The 16,970-nt window shown below is 35.3% G+C and overlaps 1 protein-coding gene across 2 annotated transcripts; it reads right to left on the reverse strand.

Moving 5' to 3' along the window:
• Positions 1-1,161: 1,161 nt before the first annotated feature.
• On the reverse strand, positions 1,162-16,649 carry mapk8ip1b (mitogen-activated protein kinase 8 interacting protein 1b). Of its 2 annotated transcripts, none has more exons than XM_026215737.1 (12): positions 16,201-16,649; positions 14,419-14,530; positions 12,948-13,187; positions 11,543-11,624; positions 8,720-9,547; positions 7,257-7,332; positions 6,695-6,870; positions 6,293-6,396; positions 5,413-5,520; positions 4,105-4,175; positions 3,711-3,809; positions 1,162-2,558 (listed from the first exon to the last, which is right to left on the reverse strand). In XM_026215737.1, the coding sequence occupies exons 1-12, from the start codon at positions 16,254-16,256 to the stop codon at positions 2,486-2,488; spliced, it is 2,025 nt and encodes a 674-aa protein (XP_026071522.1). In that variant the 5' UTR covers positions 16,257-16,649; the 3' UTR covers positions 1,162-2,485. The 2 variants fall into 2 exon arrangements, with proteins under 2 accessions (XP_026071522.1, XP_026071521.1); XM_026215736.1 differs by having other exon boundaries at positions 12,948-13,196.
• Positions 16,650-16,970: the final 321 nt, after the last annotated feature.

Consider the following 16,970-nt stretch of genomic DNA (forward strand, 5'->3'; position numbering starts at 1 on the left):
TTTTTTTTTCTTGCTGCTTCTTTGGAGAAGAGTAGGTGAAGTCTGTGAAAAGACATCCGCACAAAAAGCTGAATGCAGTGAAATATGTGTTGTACATTTACTTGATATTTATTACAATTATTTATGACTGCATTAAGTTTATCCAGTCTTACCTCTGCGCATCTGGAACAAACACTGGTGTGAGAATGAATCTACAGAGGTGTTGAACTTCAGGAGTTTCTGTGTCACCAAAATAAAACATTGATGTATTACAGAACAGTGTCTTTCTCCGGTTTGTGTGCATAGACTTCCTGTTTAATACTTTGATTTGAATCGGACTGTCTTTTGTTTATTAACTCAAGGATTGTTTCAGTGATTCGGTGAATTTCTTCTCCACTTTCATTCGCTTCCAGTTATTTTTAGCTGCTCAGAACGGTCTATTTATTGAAACACAGAAGTTACAGACAGAACTCATTTTATTTTCATTAAACGACATACAATCAAAAACAATAATTTAACCCTCTGGTGTTGTGCTGCAATTTTAGACAGAAAACAAACAAAGTTGTGGCCTTGATCTGTAAAAGCAATAAGCGGCAGAGGGTTGAGAGGGAATTAATTAAGCGTGCACATGGCATTTATTCATTAAAATGCATTATGTCATAAAGAATAGTCACATGATCAAGTCTTAATTCAGGGGAAAGCAGAAAACCAAAGAAAGAAAAGACACGGTTATTTCACATTTCTGTATAAGACAAGCATTCCTTGAGCATTATTGGGAAACATTATTGGGAGTCAGGTTTATGACATTAATTCAGATTTGTGTTTGTGTGTTTAGATTAAGACCCGAAGCTTCAGAGAATAGTTTGGGATTTGGGAAGCATCTCTTAAAAATAAGGTGGTGTCATCTGCTAATGGACTAATAAATATTTCTGGATCCGCTTGACCCTGAAAAGCACTTTCACATACTAATGTTGACAGTTCTTCTGCGCACAAAGAAGAAATAGATCGGGAGAAATCATTTATATTCCGAATGATTGTAAATATAATAAAATTGGCTTCTAGTTGAATGACGACAGTAAAAATCAATGAACAAGATACCATGAATCTTTTAAAAGCCCTTTAAAAGGCATGTCTTAAATTCCGAAATTGCATTACAAAAAGTCTTCATTAATTAATCATAGATTTTGGGGCCTGAAGGTTTTTTTTTTTTTTTTTTTTTTTTTTTTTTCAGATAATCTTCAATAATCTTCTTCAGAATTGTCTTTTTAGCATCAGTTGAATTCTGTCAAACCTGTAAATAACCTGAAAGCAGACTGGGATCGTTTGATTGAATCGGAGTCTGATTGTCTTGTATTTAATGTGTGTCAGGTGAATGAGTGTGGACGCTTGTTTGCTGTAGTTTTTAGTCAATATGAGGTTGATACAGGCATAATCCAAGAAAAAAAATTAAAAACCACTTTGGTCTATTATCTTTTGTGGATGTTTCAGAGCCCACCAGTGGAGCTTATGTTATGCTTATATTAAACCAGGAATAATCATGTCTCTCAGACATTTGAAAGTGGAAATGTTTGTTAACTGAAATATAATTAGTTTGTAGAAGCACTGGTATCTGAATAAAACAAGTCAGCTACAAGAGTTCCTTGAACAAGCCTTTAATAAGCACATCATTTGTTCAGACGGATGTAATAAGGTCTTGCTTTCACAGGAGTTCATTAAAACCAAGCCAAATGCAGCTCTTCCAAAGTCTTTTACAGGAACTCCATGGCACTGATATTTATTATTATTATTATTATTATTATTATTATTATTATTATTATTGTGTTATCCATTACCATTGCACTTATAAGAGGGAATGTCGTGATCCAAAAAGTCCTGAAGGTCTTAAAACATCTTCTGATTCAGCTGTCAATGACTTCTATTAATATGATCAAATTTCTTTGATAGCTATTTATAGATCTGGCTTTCATTTGGTGAGGAACTGATAACAAAGGAGTCCTATTTTACAGTTTCAAATGAATAATACTGAAGGAGTTCACTTTACAGGAAGGTTTTAGGAGTGAATTTTGCTGGTACACCTGTAAAACGCTACAGACAACAAGACATCATCACAAGCAGCTGGGATAACAGATTCGTTCGTCTCATTAAACTGGTCACCGTTAATAAGTTTTACTAATATTTTATGAGAATGCATGGTTTTGTGCAATAAAAAATATCCTGTATAAAGCCTGACGCGCAGCAGCAAGAGCAGCGAAACGGATGAAAGCCTCATCCAAAGCATCCAAAATCCTCAATATCTGGAAAATAATTTTAGCATTTTATACTGTACATTTCTTCTTCTGTGCATCAGTCTGGTGAAATGCAACACAAAATCAGGTCATGTGCATCACGTTACAAGCCTCAGTCAGTCACTCTTCATTTCATTTGTCAGATATATTAGTCTTTGATATTATTTTTTCTCATATATTCATGTAGCGTAGTGGTAATATACACTGCTGTGTTGTAGTTATTATTCCAGGTAGATGTCTTCCGTTGGACACGAGACCTCCACAAACTCTTTATAGTACAAATGGAAAGCTTTCCTGTTAAAGAAGACAGAGAATACACTAATAAGTGTAACTTCATTCAAATGAAGTTTGTAAACAAACATTAATGTTGGCTTGACAAAGCCTTGGAAAATAACTTAAAAAATAGTTAAAAAAATGCTATTCACTCAATAAAATGCTATTAAAACGTTGCCTTAACATATAAACAAGTTGCTAATATGTTTTAGCACATTGGTAGTATGTATTAGCATATCACTTGCAAGATGTGACGTGTTTAAAATGTCTCTAGCTTGTTTTAACATGTTGCTAACAGTTTAACACATTGCAAGCACGATTTTAGCAGGTGTTAGCAGGATTTAAAACATTGACGCCATATTTTGACATATTGCTAGCATGATTTGACGTTTCAACACATTTCTAGCATGTTTTAACGCTCCTAGCATATGATTTAGCATTTTAAAATTAAGATTTAACACTGTTAACAAGATTTAACATGTTGTTTATTATGTTGCTAGCTTGTTTTAACCTGTTGCTAGCATGATTGAACATGTTATAGCATGTTGCTAGCATAGTTTTGTATGTTGATAGCATGTTCTAACATGTTGCTAGTATGATTTCACATGTTGTGAGCATGATTAAGCATGTTGCTAGCATGATTTAGCATGTTTTAACATACTGCTAACATAGTTTAATGTTGCTTGAATGATTTCACACATTGCTAACATTTTAACATGTTGTTAACATGATATTACACATTGCTAGCATGTTTTAACATGTTGCGAGCCTGATTTAAAAAAAAAAAATTAGCATGTGGCTTGCATGATTTCACACAATGCTAGCATGATTTACCATGTTCCTAACGTTTTAACATTACTTGCATAGTTTAACATGGTGTTAACATTAATTCACACATTGCTAGCATGTTTTTGGCATGTTGCTAACATGATTTAGCATGTTGCAACACTGAAAGCATGTTTTAAAATAAACTCTGTAGGCCTATGTGTTATTGTACGAAATTTGTGACCCCCTCAGTTAAAGTCTATGGGACTTTTCAGTAGTTTTGATTGTTTGTTAAATGATCGGTTGTAGCTTGAAAACTCAAGTAAATTTAGTCTCGGAAGAAGAAGCAGCAGCTGAAGTAACAGACCAGCATCATCTTTGTCAAGCCAACATGAGACTCGGACTGACCTGACGGACTCTGCGAGCGGTTTAGTGGAGCTCTCCGACACAAAGACATGACAGGCGAACCTCTCATCAGCTGGGTGTTTGGTGATGAAGCCAAAATACCTGTGCAGAGATGTATTTTCAGCATCATTACTCCAGTCTTCAGTTTCACATGATCTTCAGAAATCATTCTAATATACTGATTTGCTAATAAAAAAAAACAATTCTGATCATGATCAATGATGAAAACAGTCTTGCTGATGAATATTTTTATGGAAACCGTGATAAATTTTCTTTCTAAAAACAACCTTACTGACCCGAAACCTTTGAAATGTGGTGTATATGTGAATGAATAATAATAATAACCATCATCATCGTCACTGAAAATGGAAAGGTTGCCAGTAAACGCTCGACTTACTTCTTGTTTCTGGGATGGTAGCCACAGAATGAGACATTTTTTAAGTGGAAGAAGTGACTGTATTGGCTGCTCTGTGGAAACATATATTTATAACACAATTAGAGTCCACAAACACCTGCACCTCCAGGGTTCCCACACGTTTACAACAATAAACTACCGATTCCCACTTTTCTAGTTTTTCATGATTACTGGATACATTCTGAACATTTTTAAAAGTTATTATTAACATGCTTATACTAGTATATTATATGTTACTAATTTGTTATCAATGCTAGAAACATGCTAGTCACTTGTCAATCATGTTAGCAACATGTTAGTAGTATGCTAATCTTGCTAGCAAAATGTTAATCATGCAAGAAACATACTAGCTACATGTTAGCAAAATGCTAATCATGCTAGTGACATGCTAGGCATGTGATAATAATGTTAGTAGCATGCTAATCATGCTAGCAAAATGTTAATCAGCTAAAACATGCTAGCGACATGCTAGCCACTTGTTAATCATGTTAGCAACATTTTAGTAGCATATTAATTATGCTAGCGACATTCTAGTAACTTGCTAATCATGCTAGAAACATGCAATCATGCTAGCAAAATGTTAATCACGCTAAAAACATGCTACCGACATGATAGTTACATGTTAACCATGTTAACAATGTTAGTAACATGTTAATCATGCTAGTGACATGCTAGTTATTTGTTAATCATGTTAGTAGCATGTTAATCATGCTAGCAAAATGCTAATCAGGCTAAAAACATGCTAGCGACATGCTAGTAACTTGTTATTCATGTTAGAAACATGCTAGTCTCTTGTTAATCATGTTAACATGTTAGTAGCATATTAATCATCCTAGCGACATGCTAGTAACTTGCTTATCATGCCAGTAACATGCTAGCAACAGGCTGATCATGCTAAAAACATGCTAATCATGCTATAAACATGTTATCTAATCTATCTAAATTTTCAAACTGCAGACTTTACAACTGCTTTTACAACTGCTTTAAACTTTAAGGCTAGGCTTTTTTCAAGCCAACATAAAGTTTGTTTTGACAAACTTTTTTAACTAGTTTTAAAGGTTATTTATTTTCTAGACGAGTTAATATGTCATGTTTGTAGATTTCATTATTCAGCTAAATATTCGACAAATAACCAACAGTATTATTCTTCATTCCTTGCTTGAAATTCTTAATTTTCAAGTTGCAAGTCTTTAAAATGTAAATACAGCATGGAGAGGAGATGCTCGATGCAGAGCCATGTTTGAAGGCGATCAGAAAACAAACATTGTTAATGCAGGAGATGGCTTTTACCATGCTGAAATCATCCTGCACCGTGAGTTTCAGTCCCTTCACGTTGATCTCCAGGACACAGGACGAGGGAGGATTGTACAGTACAGTCAGTCTCCTGTTCATCGCAATCTGAACTCAATCATAAACAACCGATATCAGTCTAATCAAGGATAGATGAAGACCATCACTTGCTCTATGATCAAGATTTGTGTATTTGAATCACAGCTTAAATGTGCGCCCATCTAAACAAATGAATAAACCTAATGTGATGCATATTTGTCAGTCAGGCATAAATAGTTACAATTTCAGTACTAAAACAACGAGAACAAAACATAATGGCCGGATTTATTATTAATAATTTCTTTGTTTTACTTAAACAGCAATTTTTGCATTTTGAAATAATTTAGAATTTTATTTAAGATCATATTTATTCAAATAGTTTAGAATCAGCATAAACCTGTTAAAGGGTAAGGACATGGTTAAAATTATGAGCAATATTAAAATGCATGAGATCATGTGATCATATGAGAAATCGGATTTATTGATGATATTTATTGATGACACATACAAACCTAATTTTAATATTAAAACACATTCATTTTATTAACACGAGTACAGAAATCTGATCTGTTTAAATATGCATCACATTCAGTCTGATTACAGTATGTTAAAACCGTTAAATATAAATGGATGGAAATGTAATATGCAACTCAAATTTATAAACCTTTAATTTAAACCTAAATATTATTATTTTTGTGTGTGTACATGTAATTAAAATTTTAAACAAAGAATAAAAGTTTGCCAGCTGCATGCAAGTTTCGCATAAAAATGCAAGAATTATTATTATTATTATTATTATTATTTTACTTACAGTGAAATGTAATGTAAATCTTCAACAAACCTTTTGCATAGCTGCACACAAAACATCATTGCCTTTGTGATTCAGCACTTGAACCGAGCCGAGAAATTTCATGCTATATTTCTCCATCCATTCAGTACTTTTCACTAATGAGAAAAAGACATAAAGACCACTCAAACAGGATTTAAGTTATCAAAGCCAAGACACATTTGCTTCTACGTTATGGAATCAATACAACTTCAGCCGTAAAGCAGCTCTAAAAATATAAAAGGTTAGTCCATTAATGTTGTTTCAGTTTAGTTCAATAACAGTGTAAATGTTGCATTCGTTATGAGCCAAACTCATAATGCAACTCTAAAGAAGACAATACTGTCGTTATTGTCATCTGAGAAACTCCATTGTTTTACAAAGTCAAATCATTTCATCTGAATCTCCAGCTCTTACCGTTTGAAGTGAGCTCTTGCTCCTTGAAGACCTCAGAGGCGTAATAAGCGGGAAAGATGCCGCGTGCGCCGCTTCTCATGTTGTAGCCCTCGTACCAGTGATCCTCGTCCTGCAGCTCCACCAGCAGAGGGTCGTTGACCTCCAGCTCCAGCTCGTCATCATGACGAGGGACAAACCTGCCCAAAACAATTCGCTTGTCTATCTGGTTTCATCTGTGACGGTGAGATCTGTGTCTCGTCTGTGTCCCAGTGACGTACCACTCACCAAGACAATAAACATGTTTGCATTAACACTGCACACTTAGAACATTTCCACCTTTAAAAACTAATGGTTTGGTCTTTTAGACATCATATTAAAAGGAGTGACATCATTAAAATCATATAAACATAAGGTAAATTTAACTTATGATCACTGATCAGACATTCCCCCTATATCTATGTATCTTTAAGTATATTTATTTCTTATAGCATGTGAACTTACAGGCTGTTGATTCATTCGGGACAAGTTCATTTAAATATATTAATGCATTTAACAGTAACAGGTGTGTTTCAGTCTGCTTTACCTGTAGACAGCTCTGTGCGTCTGTTCTCTCTCTTCTCCGTTAATTATGCAGGAAAACAAGCCAAAGGATTCTGTACCTAAAGACATCAGCAAACAGTGCGTTTCAGACGATTAATGCAGTGCATGCTAACTATGGCCATATCCTCTACTCTTACCCATAATTACTGACATTTTAATAATGAACTTTTATTAAATTGATGTGAACATGTATAAGTGTCATGGTTGTAATTCATTAGACTTGCTTTTTGATTAATAAACTTTAATTTAACTATTAAAAAGGAATGAAAAAAAAAGAATCTAGAAAAATTCAAACAGAAAATAATGGAATTCAGAAAAAAAAAAAAAAAAAACGGAATTTAGGAAGAAATCAAACGGATTTCAGCAGCTCGAGATTCATCTTTGTGGATGTTGAAATCTCCAAACATAACTAGGGGAGTATCATCCTCAGGAAGTCCTCTAATTCATCCAAACAGTTACCCAGTGGTCCTGGGGGTCGATAGACAACTAATGAATTTTAAGAGGGTGTGTAACAGTAACTGAATGAGATTCAAAGCAGCTGTTAATACCCAAAGATGGTAAAGGATTAAATTGATTTAAAAAAAAATCACTATTTAGAGCTCATATACTTCTTGTTTAGTTTTTGTACTGTAGATTATTTTGGGGAAGGCAGTGGCCCCTTGATTCAAAACGCTCCTGACATCCAGTAAATCCAGGGACTACTAAAACAAACTGTGATCTTCCACGTCACATCACGACTGCAACCAGAGCACTGCTCTTCTGGAACAATCATGCACATTCATCACCATTCAGCGTCAGCAGAACATGCAGAAAACCTTTCCAAATGCAGTAAAGAGTTTAGTATCTAGAGATTTCATCGAAAACACAGAGTTTGGAATAATCAAGTTTTTGAAAGAAGTCTCCTGTGTTCACCAGGGCTGCATTTATTTCATCAAAAATACAGTAAAAATATTACTTTGTAATATATTATTACAATTTAAAATAGACTTCTATGTTCCATTCCTCCAGTCTTCAGTGTCACATGATCTTCAGAAATATTTGTAATATGCTGATTTGCTGCTCAAGTATTATTAATTATTATTGGTGCTCAAATATTAATAATGATTCTGGTAACACTTAATTTTAAAGTGTCCTTGTTAAATATGTTACATGTATTACAAGTTACCCAGAATGATTTCTGAAGATCATGTGACACTAGGTACTAATGATGCAGAAAATTCAGCAGTGCATCACAGGAATAAATTACATCTGGACAGATTTTCACTTAGAAATCAGCTATTTGAAATTGTAATAATATTTCACATTTTTACTGTATTTTTGTTTAAATAAATGCAGCCCTGGTGAGCAGAAGAGTCTTATTTCAAACACACACACACATAAACGTAATTATTCTAAACTTTTGACTGGTAGTGTACACATGATAAAAGTATATAACATGTCACTTACTGGAGGAGCGTGAGCAGCCGTTCATGAAAACATTAAGGAATTTCCGAGAAAACTGCATGTCGGCTTCAGGTGTGGAGTCCTCTGACAGACTCTGTTTGATCCCGCTTTGTCTTCCTTCATCCTCCTCATCCTCTTTCTCAAGAGCCGACTCGTATGGAGAGGAGACACAGTTATCGTAGACGGTGGCCGAGTCACTGTCATCACTGTATCCGTGATAACACTCTTTCAAGCTGACGAGCTCCAGCTGATCGTGTTCGTCCACCACCAGCGTGTATTTGACCGAATCGTACGAAAGTCCGCTGGCGTCCGAGTTGCTCATGGAAGTCTGCAGCGTTCCCGACAAACCCTCTCCAGCGCCGCAGTCTCTGTAACACAGATCTTCAGCTCCAGCTGCTTCTTCTTCTTCACTGTCAGGCTCCACAGCAGCCAAAGCCTCCACACAGGAGGAATAGGACGGCGGCTGCAGATCCTGTTCGCTGTACGGAGGGGGAGCTTCGTTGTCAGAGCTGTCTGCGATCACTTGGGAGAGCGCTGGTGTTATCTCCTGCTCCGGAGCCTCAGTGCAGCGCTGTATGGGTATCAGAAAGATCTCCTCTGTAGGCTCAAGCCGGACGTCTGTGTGATAACGGATGCGCTCGCAGTGGCCCGCTTCTCTGTGCACGTCTCTGGCTTTGTAAGGTGGAGCAGGAGCTTGAGTGTGTTTGGAGGGGCAACTGTTGGGTTTGTCGGTCGAGGTGCCGCAGTCTTTCATTTGAGTCCGACTCTGTCCCGGCTGGTGCTTCTCCTCGTCGCTCAGACACGTGTGTTCACGAGAAGGCGCCAGCTCACCTGGTTACAGAAGGATCATGCACCAAGAAGTGAATTGATAGACAAGTCAATCCACTCACACAAACACAAACATAACATAAATATGGCAGTGCATTCGAGTTATTCTGTAAAAATGAAGTTTTGAGATCAGTGGGAATGACATATAGTAACGTAGAGTAATAAAACTAAAATGGTTTGTTTTGTTCTTTGAAACCCATTGTTTGGCTTGACTGCGCATGCAAACGTGTTTTTGTAGATGACTCGACTAAATCAAATTCACATGAGCGCAGTTGGCAGCAAAACATGACTGGCCTTTTGTCATTGAGACAACAGAGCAAGCAAAGTTTGGCACATGGTCAGTTAGCTGCTAATCTACAAATCTGACAAAATAAATGCAACAACAAAGTATTCACGTTGTACCAAAAATGCACTTAATCATACTGATTGTGAAATTATGAAAATATCTCATTCAAATTGTAACATAATTGCAGATAAAATCATGTCAATGAAATAAAAGGTCACTTAAGTGACTTTAAAGGACTCCACTTTCATGACTGTTTCCCTTTAAAAGAGTTCACTGTCAAGTGAAATGTTTATGTAAGTATGTCTAAAATGGATGTTTATACAATCTTTTGTTGTGCTTTAAATAATAATTATTTTGATCTGTTGTCTAACATACTAAGCACATGTAAAGTACTTGATTATATTTTAAATGTAGTGTGTTATTTTATTTGGCATGTAATGTATTTTAAATATACTAAAATTGCAAATCTGTATAATTACAGTTATATTTAAATTAATTGCATATTGTAACAATTAAGTATATGGTTGTGTACCTTTACCATGAACATACATTCAGCAGTACTTAAGCCATATTTCAAAAGACAATAGAATCGTGAAATTACATATGAAGATGTACTTAAGTCCTACTTAAGTGGGTAAACAAAACAATCTTGCTTTTATTATATGTGAAATTACATATAAAGATGTACTTAAGTCCTACTTAAGTGGGTAAAAAACACTCTTGCTTTTATTATATGTGAAATTATATATGAAGATGTACTTAAGTCCTACTTAAGTGGGTAAAAAAACATTCTTGCTTTTATTATATGTGAAATTACATATGAAGATGTGCTTAAGTCCTACTTAAGTGGGTAAAAAAAACACTCTTGCTTTTATTATATGTGAAATTACATATGAAGATGTGCTTAAGTCCTACTTAAGTGGGTAAAAAAACACTCTTGCTTTTATTATATGTGAAATTACATATGAAGATGTGCTTAAGTCCTACTTAAGTGGGTAAAAAAAACATTCTTGCTTTTATTATATGTGAAATTACATATGAAGATGTGCTTAAGTCCTACTTAAGTGGGTAAAAAAACACTCTTGCTTTTATTATATGTGAAATTACATATGAAGATGTGCTTAAGTCCTACTTAAGTGGGTAAAAAAACACTCTTGCTTCTATTATATGTGAAATTACATATGAAGATGTGCTTAAGTCCTACTTAAGTGGGTAAAAAAAACACTCTTGCTTTTATTATATGTGAAATTACATATGAAGATGTACTTAAGTCTTACTTAAGTGGGTAAAAAACCATCTTGTTTTATTATATATGTAAACTACAGTACATTTTCATTTAATTGTAATTACTGTGCAATTAAAATACACTGCATTTTAAGGTGTCCTTGTTACAGTGTAATTATACATTTAAGTACTGAGTAATACTAATAAACTACATGTGCTTTCTATATGGTTAGGTTTAGGGCTAGGGTTTAGCTTAGGGTTACTTGCTGTTGTTATAATAGCAAGTATATGTAACCTGTAACAAGGACACCTTAAAATAAAGTGTTACCAACTTTACATTCAATTCACACTTAAGTATATTATTTTAAAGTATGTTATATCCAATATATGCACTCTTTTCTGATTCTAAGTAGAGAACACAAGTCATGCAGACTTCCCAAATAAGACTTAACAAGCACTCACACATAAACGGTGATCGCTCTACTCACCTGACTTAAGCGGTGGCAAGGTCTGGGAGATTTTCTGCTGCCAGCTGTACTTCTTCGCAAACGAGTTGTTGTTTAAAGTGTCCTGTTGATGGGATGCAACAGACAGGCTATAGCATACTAATATAGAGCTTCTGCAGTATAGAGCATGCAAACTGCATAAATAACCTCGGGAACAGCCAGATGCACTGCGTCCAGTATCCCACAATGCAATCCTCTCTAACTTCAATTAACCGGAAGTATTAGAAATCTTTTCTTTATGCATTATTTGATCAGACCCGAGGGGTCAAGGTCGTCCTGGGTAGCTTGGCCAGTTTTTGCACTTAAAGCAGTCACATATTTTCTCAGGGTAACAGAATAAGCAACTTTGACTGCGGTGTCAAAACAGGCCTTATTTCTGCACTGAATGAATTCTGGGAGCGACGTGTGAGAGGCGAACGTGTCTCTTTCAGCGTTTCAGCTCGCACTGGCCTCGACTCACAGCGTTCATTCAAACACATAATGACAACCAAATATCAAGCCCCTGAATAACAATGACACGCTCGTACTTTATTGTGCAGTGGGGCCCAAACCATGAACAAGTTACAATACAGGACTGTGTTCTAGATATAACAAAACCGCTGCTAATGTTTCCTGTATTTTCTTTCAAACAAAAGCCATTAAAGGGAATGCAAACTGCAGTTTGTAACCTAAATTTAGAAATTGTGTTGTGCATGTGTTACGACTACATTTTGTGGGAAAAAATAGGACATTTATTTAAGTATGATTTTTCAGTACTCTTTCAAAAATTTAGGGTAGTTCAATTTTACAGTTTGAAATGCCCTTCATTTGAAGCACAACACTTTAAATAATTTTGCATGCCTTATGTGTATATGTTTATTATTACACAAAATGGGTGTTACGTACTCTGTTATAAAATGCAGACCAGACAGAAAACATTAATAAGCAGATTCTTGATAAATACTGTCACTCACAGATCATTTGAACTCATTTTAAGTTCTCTACGAACAAGAAATGACAACATCCTTATCCTTAGTATCAAATGTGCACTTGTAGTGTACTTCAAAAGACATAAAGTTGAACTTGTACTTGTAGGTAATATAAGATACACTTACATGTATTCTTTAAAAGTATATTATTTACAAAATAAGTGCTCTTTTTTTCAAGTGCACTTTTTAAAAAGAGCAAATTAAGTAAGTCATTAAATCCAGGTTGACCGATTCAGGACTTTTTGCTAGCTCGATCGATGAGCATTATTGCATTTACATGGTATAACACCATTATATCACTCAATAATATTTAGTATGCACTGTCAATTATTTTATTTTCTGAAATGTTAGGAAGCACTGAGAAATCAGAGAAAACGCACCTGCAGTATTTCTAGTGTTTCATATTGTTATCTCATTACCTGAGTCCGCGGCACCTGTGGGAATAAGTTGAGAGTGGTGGGTCTTTTGGGACGGTAGGCATCCATGCTGACAGGAACGGCAGAATCCATCGACGCTTTGCCGTCGTGTCGACAAGCCACTCTTTGGCTCCTATCAGCAGCATCAGTGAGATGTGAGGGATGTGTCTCTGCCTGGATCTGACCCGCTGCGCCTGCCTCCACCTTCTCCAGGCCACTATTGTGTGTCTGGATCACATGATCCTGCAGGGATTGGAAAGATCGGCCGTCAGTCACAGAAGAGAGTGCATGAGAAAATAAGAGAGGGGAGATGACATCAGACTAGGGCTTTTTCAGAGAACAAGAGACGGGAAGGGGTTTGGTACAAAGACTATTCATATGGGTGTTTACTCACTGCATTACAATGAGACTCATTAACACTAGAGCTCGGCCTGCTCTCTGTGCACAAGTTTGCCAGATTTGTACAGATTTAGATTTAGATCGAACTGTAAGATCCTCTGGAGTGGATTTATGAAAACAACTAAATAATAATGTACTGATTTCTTCAGTTAATTACGTATGTTAGTGTAACTTGCCAATAACTGACATCATTTCAATGGCCTGGAAAACATAACTTTAGTGTCATAAATGTATGCATTTCTGCATCACAAGGAATAAATTAAATTTTAAGTTACATTTAAATAGAAAACTGTTCCTTTAAATCGTAGTAATGTAATAATACTGTCTTTGTGAGCATAGGAGACTTTAGAATAGTATAATATTACTGAAACCAAACCCTGTAACAGTCGTCTGTGCAGAGTTATAGCTGGAAAAACAAACAATGACAGACAAATCCACAAAAAAAAAAAAACCTTCCATTTGAGAACAGTGAGAAAACAATAATGACCTGCATCTCATTCCATGTAATTAAAAGCATAAGGTTATTTTAATTGTAGTAGTAATGCAAATAACATAATGTGTTACTTTAGTATTTTTAACTACTATTTAAGGATAAATTAACAAACATGCATTGCATGGCAGGGTTATATAGCTAATAACCATTAAGGTATTATTTTTTATATAATCGATCTGAAATGCACCATCACACAATTTAGCTATTTTACATATGGTCCTACATTCCATTATGTTTTCATTTATTATGTGTTTCCTGACATAATCTTTTCTTCTTTAATACTCTGTTGATTGTCTGACTAGACGTCATTCATGAATGAGACTGAGTCACTCGCTGGGCTCCACCTAGAGGTGTGATGACGTACTGCACAGGCCTGTCACTTCCGGAACAAAGAATTGGTAAACAAGGTTTTTTTTTTTTTTTTTTTTTTTTTTTTTCAGATTCAAAATATTCTCTGGGAATATGAATAATAATAATAATAAATATTAATAACAGCAGCAAGATGAGATTGCAGTGTTTGTTAGATGATGCTCAGTAATACTCACTATGCTAAGATCTATGTTAAGCAAGATCTTTTCTCACCTTGATGTCAGAGTCATTGCGCCTGGGCCTCATTACAAACTCATCAGCGATTTCTGTGATTTCAGACAGGTCCTCATCTTCAAACCCATCCAAACCTATGTCCTGGGTCAACCTAGAAGAACCGAAGCATTTATTGATAAAGGGGGCGCTAGTGAGCTGTTTCTTCGTTTTTAAATCAAAGAAGTTCGTTTTGTTGTACTGAATGAGCACTTGTAGTGTACTTCAAATCTTAAAAGTGTACAAAAAAAAAAAAAAAAAAAAAAAGGGAAAAAAAAATAAAACCTGTGTGCCAGGAAATATAATTTTAAAACGTTATTAAATTAAAGTCCACTTAAGTGACTTAAAGAGAGACACTTTTATGACTGTTTAACACACTTAAGTAAACTTTTAAAAAGTAATAACATCTAATTAAAGGTTATCATTTAAAGTACATTTTAAATCATCCTGTTTTAATAACCTTATGCTATTTTGATGTGTTGACTAACATAATAAATCACATGTAAAGAATTATCATTTTAACTGTAGTGTGTTATTCAATATTACGACTTTGTTAATATATTTTAAAAGCAATAAAGCATTAAATTGAAACATCGTTACAAATCTGTGATATGCAAATATTTAAATACATGACATTATTTATTATATATATGACATTTAAGTACAGTCTAAGTAATAATGAACTTACATAAAGATGTACTTAAGTCTGACTTAAGTGGGTCAGAAATCACTCTTAATTTAATTGCACGTAAATAAAATGTAAACTATAATACATTTTCATTTAATTACAATAATCGTATAGTTAAATGTCCAAAAACATTACATTCATATTCTTTTAAAGTGTATTGCTTCCCAAATAAGTACTTATTTTAAATGTATGCTGAAGGGTACTACTGTTTCACAAGGGTTTTAATAGAATCGTCTTATGTTAAACGTTATTCTTGCTCTGTATTAAGCTACTGAATGAAAAATGTTTCAGTTGCTGCATTTAAAATGTCTTTTTATTTGGCAAATAGAAAGCAAACACTATGTGAGCACCACTAGAGGAAGTTATGCCAATGTGATATATCAGTTTATTACAAATCTGTGTTTTTCTTTGTCATCATAAGGTTTGGATTGTAGATTGGTGTGCAAAAATAAGTAAAGCATGTTAGCATAAGGATGAGACAACAAAATGTTAAAAAACTATTTTATAGTGTATATTTTGAGAACATTTTCTGAATGCATTTATGGCAGGAAGCAGTGACTTGGCAAACGTCACAGGTCACCTGACAATGACACCATGATGGATGTAGTTCATCCGCATTTTATTCATACACATGCACGCTTATTTTAGTAACAGCTCTCCTCAGATGCAGCACACACATGATTACAGAAGAACAGCTCGTGTCTCTGTATGAGATAAAAGAGCTCATCGTGTGCAACATGCACATTCTCAGGCCCTTTCAAAATAAAAGTCTTCTGTCTGACATTGCAATTTATAGACTCTGTATTATAAGATGCACTAGTTAAAAAGACAGCAGGTGAAGACAGAATTGTGCACATACATATTTATATTAAGATCAGTGTATGAACAAACCATTGGCAAAGAACAGGAATTCCATTGCAATACTGAAAATAATATTGCATAAACATTGGCATAACAGACTGTTGCCATGTAACAAAAACAACTATGTGCTATGGATGCTGCATCTGCAGCTCATCAAAACACATGCACTAGCACAGAAACATTTCATATATTCTACTACTAAAAACACAAGCTTGAAGAGTAAAAGAGCCTCATACCATTTCTCCCATTGCTCCTCTGTCCATTCCTCTTTGCCATCACCGTTGGAGTCCATTCTGTGAGCAGTGCAGCATGGGATTGTGTTGACATCTGGTCAGAGCTCGGCGCCTGCCATTCCAGCTGCTCTATTTACACTCACTTTAGACGTAGTTCAAATGACAACAGCACATGCTGCTCCAGCATCATGCATACACTGTAGAACAACAACGTCTTGACGGATGTTGCATTTTCTCACTGTATCTCTCTGCCCTTGCTCATGTGTTCACCTGCATCCTCACTGCGCGAAGAAAAATCTGAGCTTTGCAGAGTCAGCGCTGAGAGAGATGCTGCATGACAGTGTCCTTCTGCGTATACATAATAATAATCATGCAGTCGTGTGATTTACAACATCACCCCTCCTCTCTGCTTCTTGTCTCCAATATCGCCCATCCCCCATCTCTCTCTCTCTCTCTCTCTCTCTCTCTCTCTCTCTCTCTCTCTTGCATCACCGTCTCACCAGTGGATCCTCTGCAGTGAATGGGTGCCGTCAGAATGAGAGTCCAAACAGCTCTATAATCCATAATAACTCTGCATCCAGTGAAAAGAGTTCCATCTCCTATATTTGTTTAAAGCTTTTTAGGCTTGTAAACAGTGCTTGATCTGTGCAGATTTCTCTCCTGATTCAGACCAGACCACTTTTTTCACTGGAGGAAGAGTTATTATGGATTATAGCAATGCTTTGAAGCTAAAAACATCTTCATGATGGATTTGTTTCAGTTTTTCCCTTTCG

This window comes from Carassius auratus, chromosome 32 (genome assembly GCF_003368295.1).
Source record: "Carassius auratus strain Wakin chromosome 32, ASM336829v1, whole genome shotgun sequence".
NCBI classification, from domain to species: Eukaryota; Metazoa; Chordata; class Actinopteri; order Cypriniformes; family Cyprinidae; genus Carassius; species Carassius auratus.

Coding starts and splice junctions, on each gene's coding strand:
- mapk8ip1b (XM_026215736.1), bottom strand. CDS start 16,256: ATGGACTCCAACGGTGATGGCAAAGAGGAATGGACAGAGGAGCAATGG. Junction 7,333..8,719: donor CGGCTGCTCACGCTCCTCCA/GTAAGTGACATG, acceptor TGATGTCTTTAG/GTACAGAATCCTTTGGCTTG. Junction 6,397..6,694: donor GCAAGAGCTCACTTCAAACG/GTAAGAGCTGGA, acceptor TTTTCTCATTAG/TGAAAAGTACTGAATGGATG.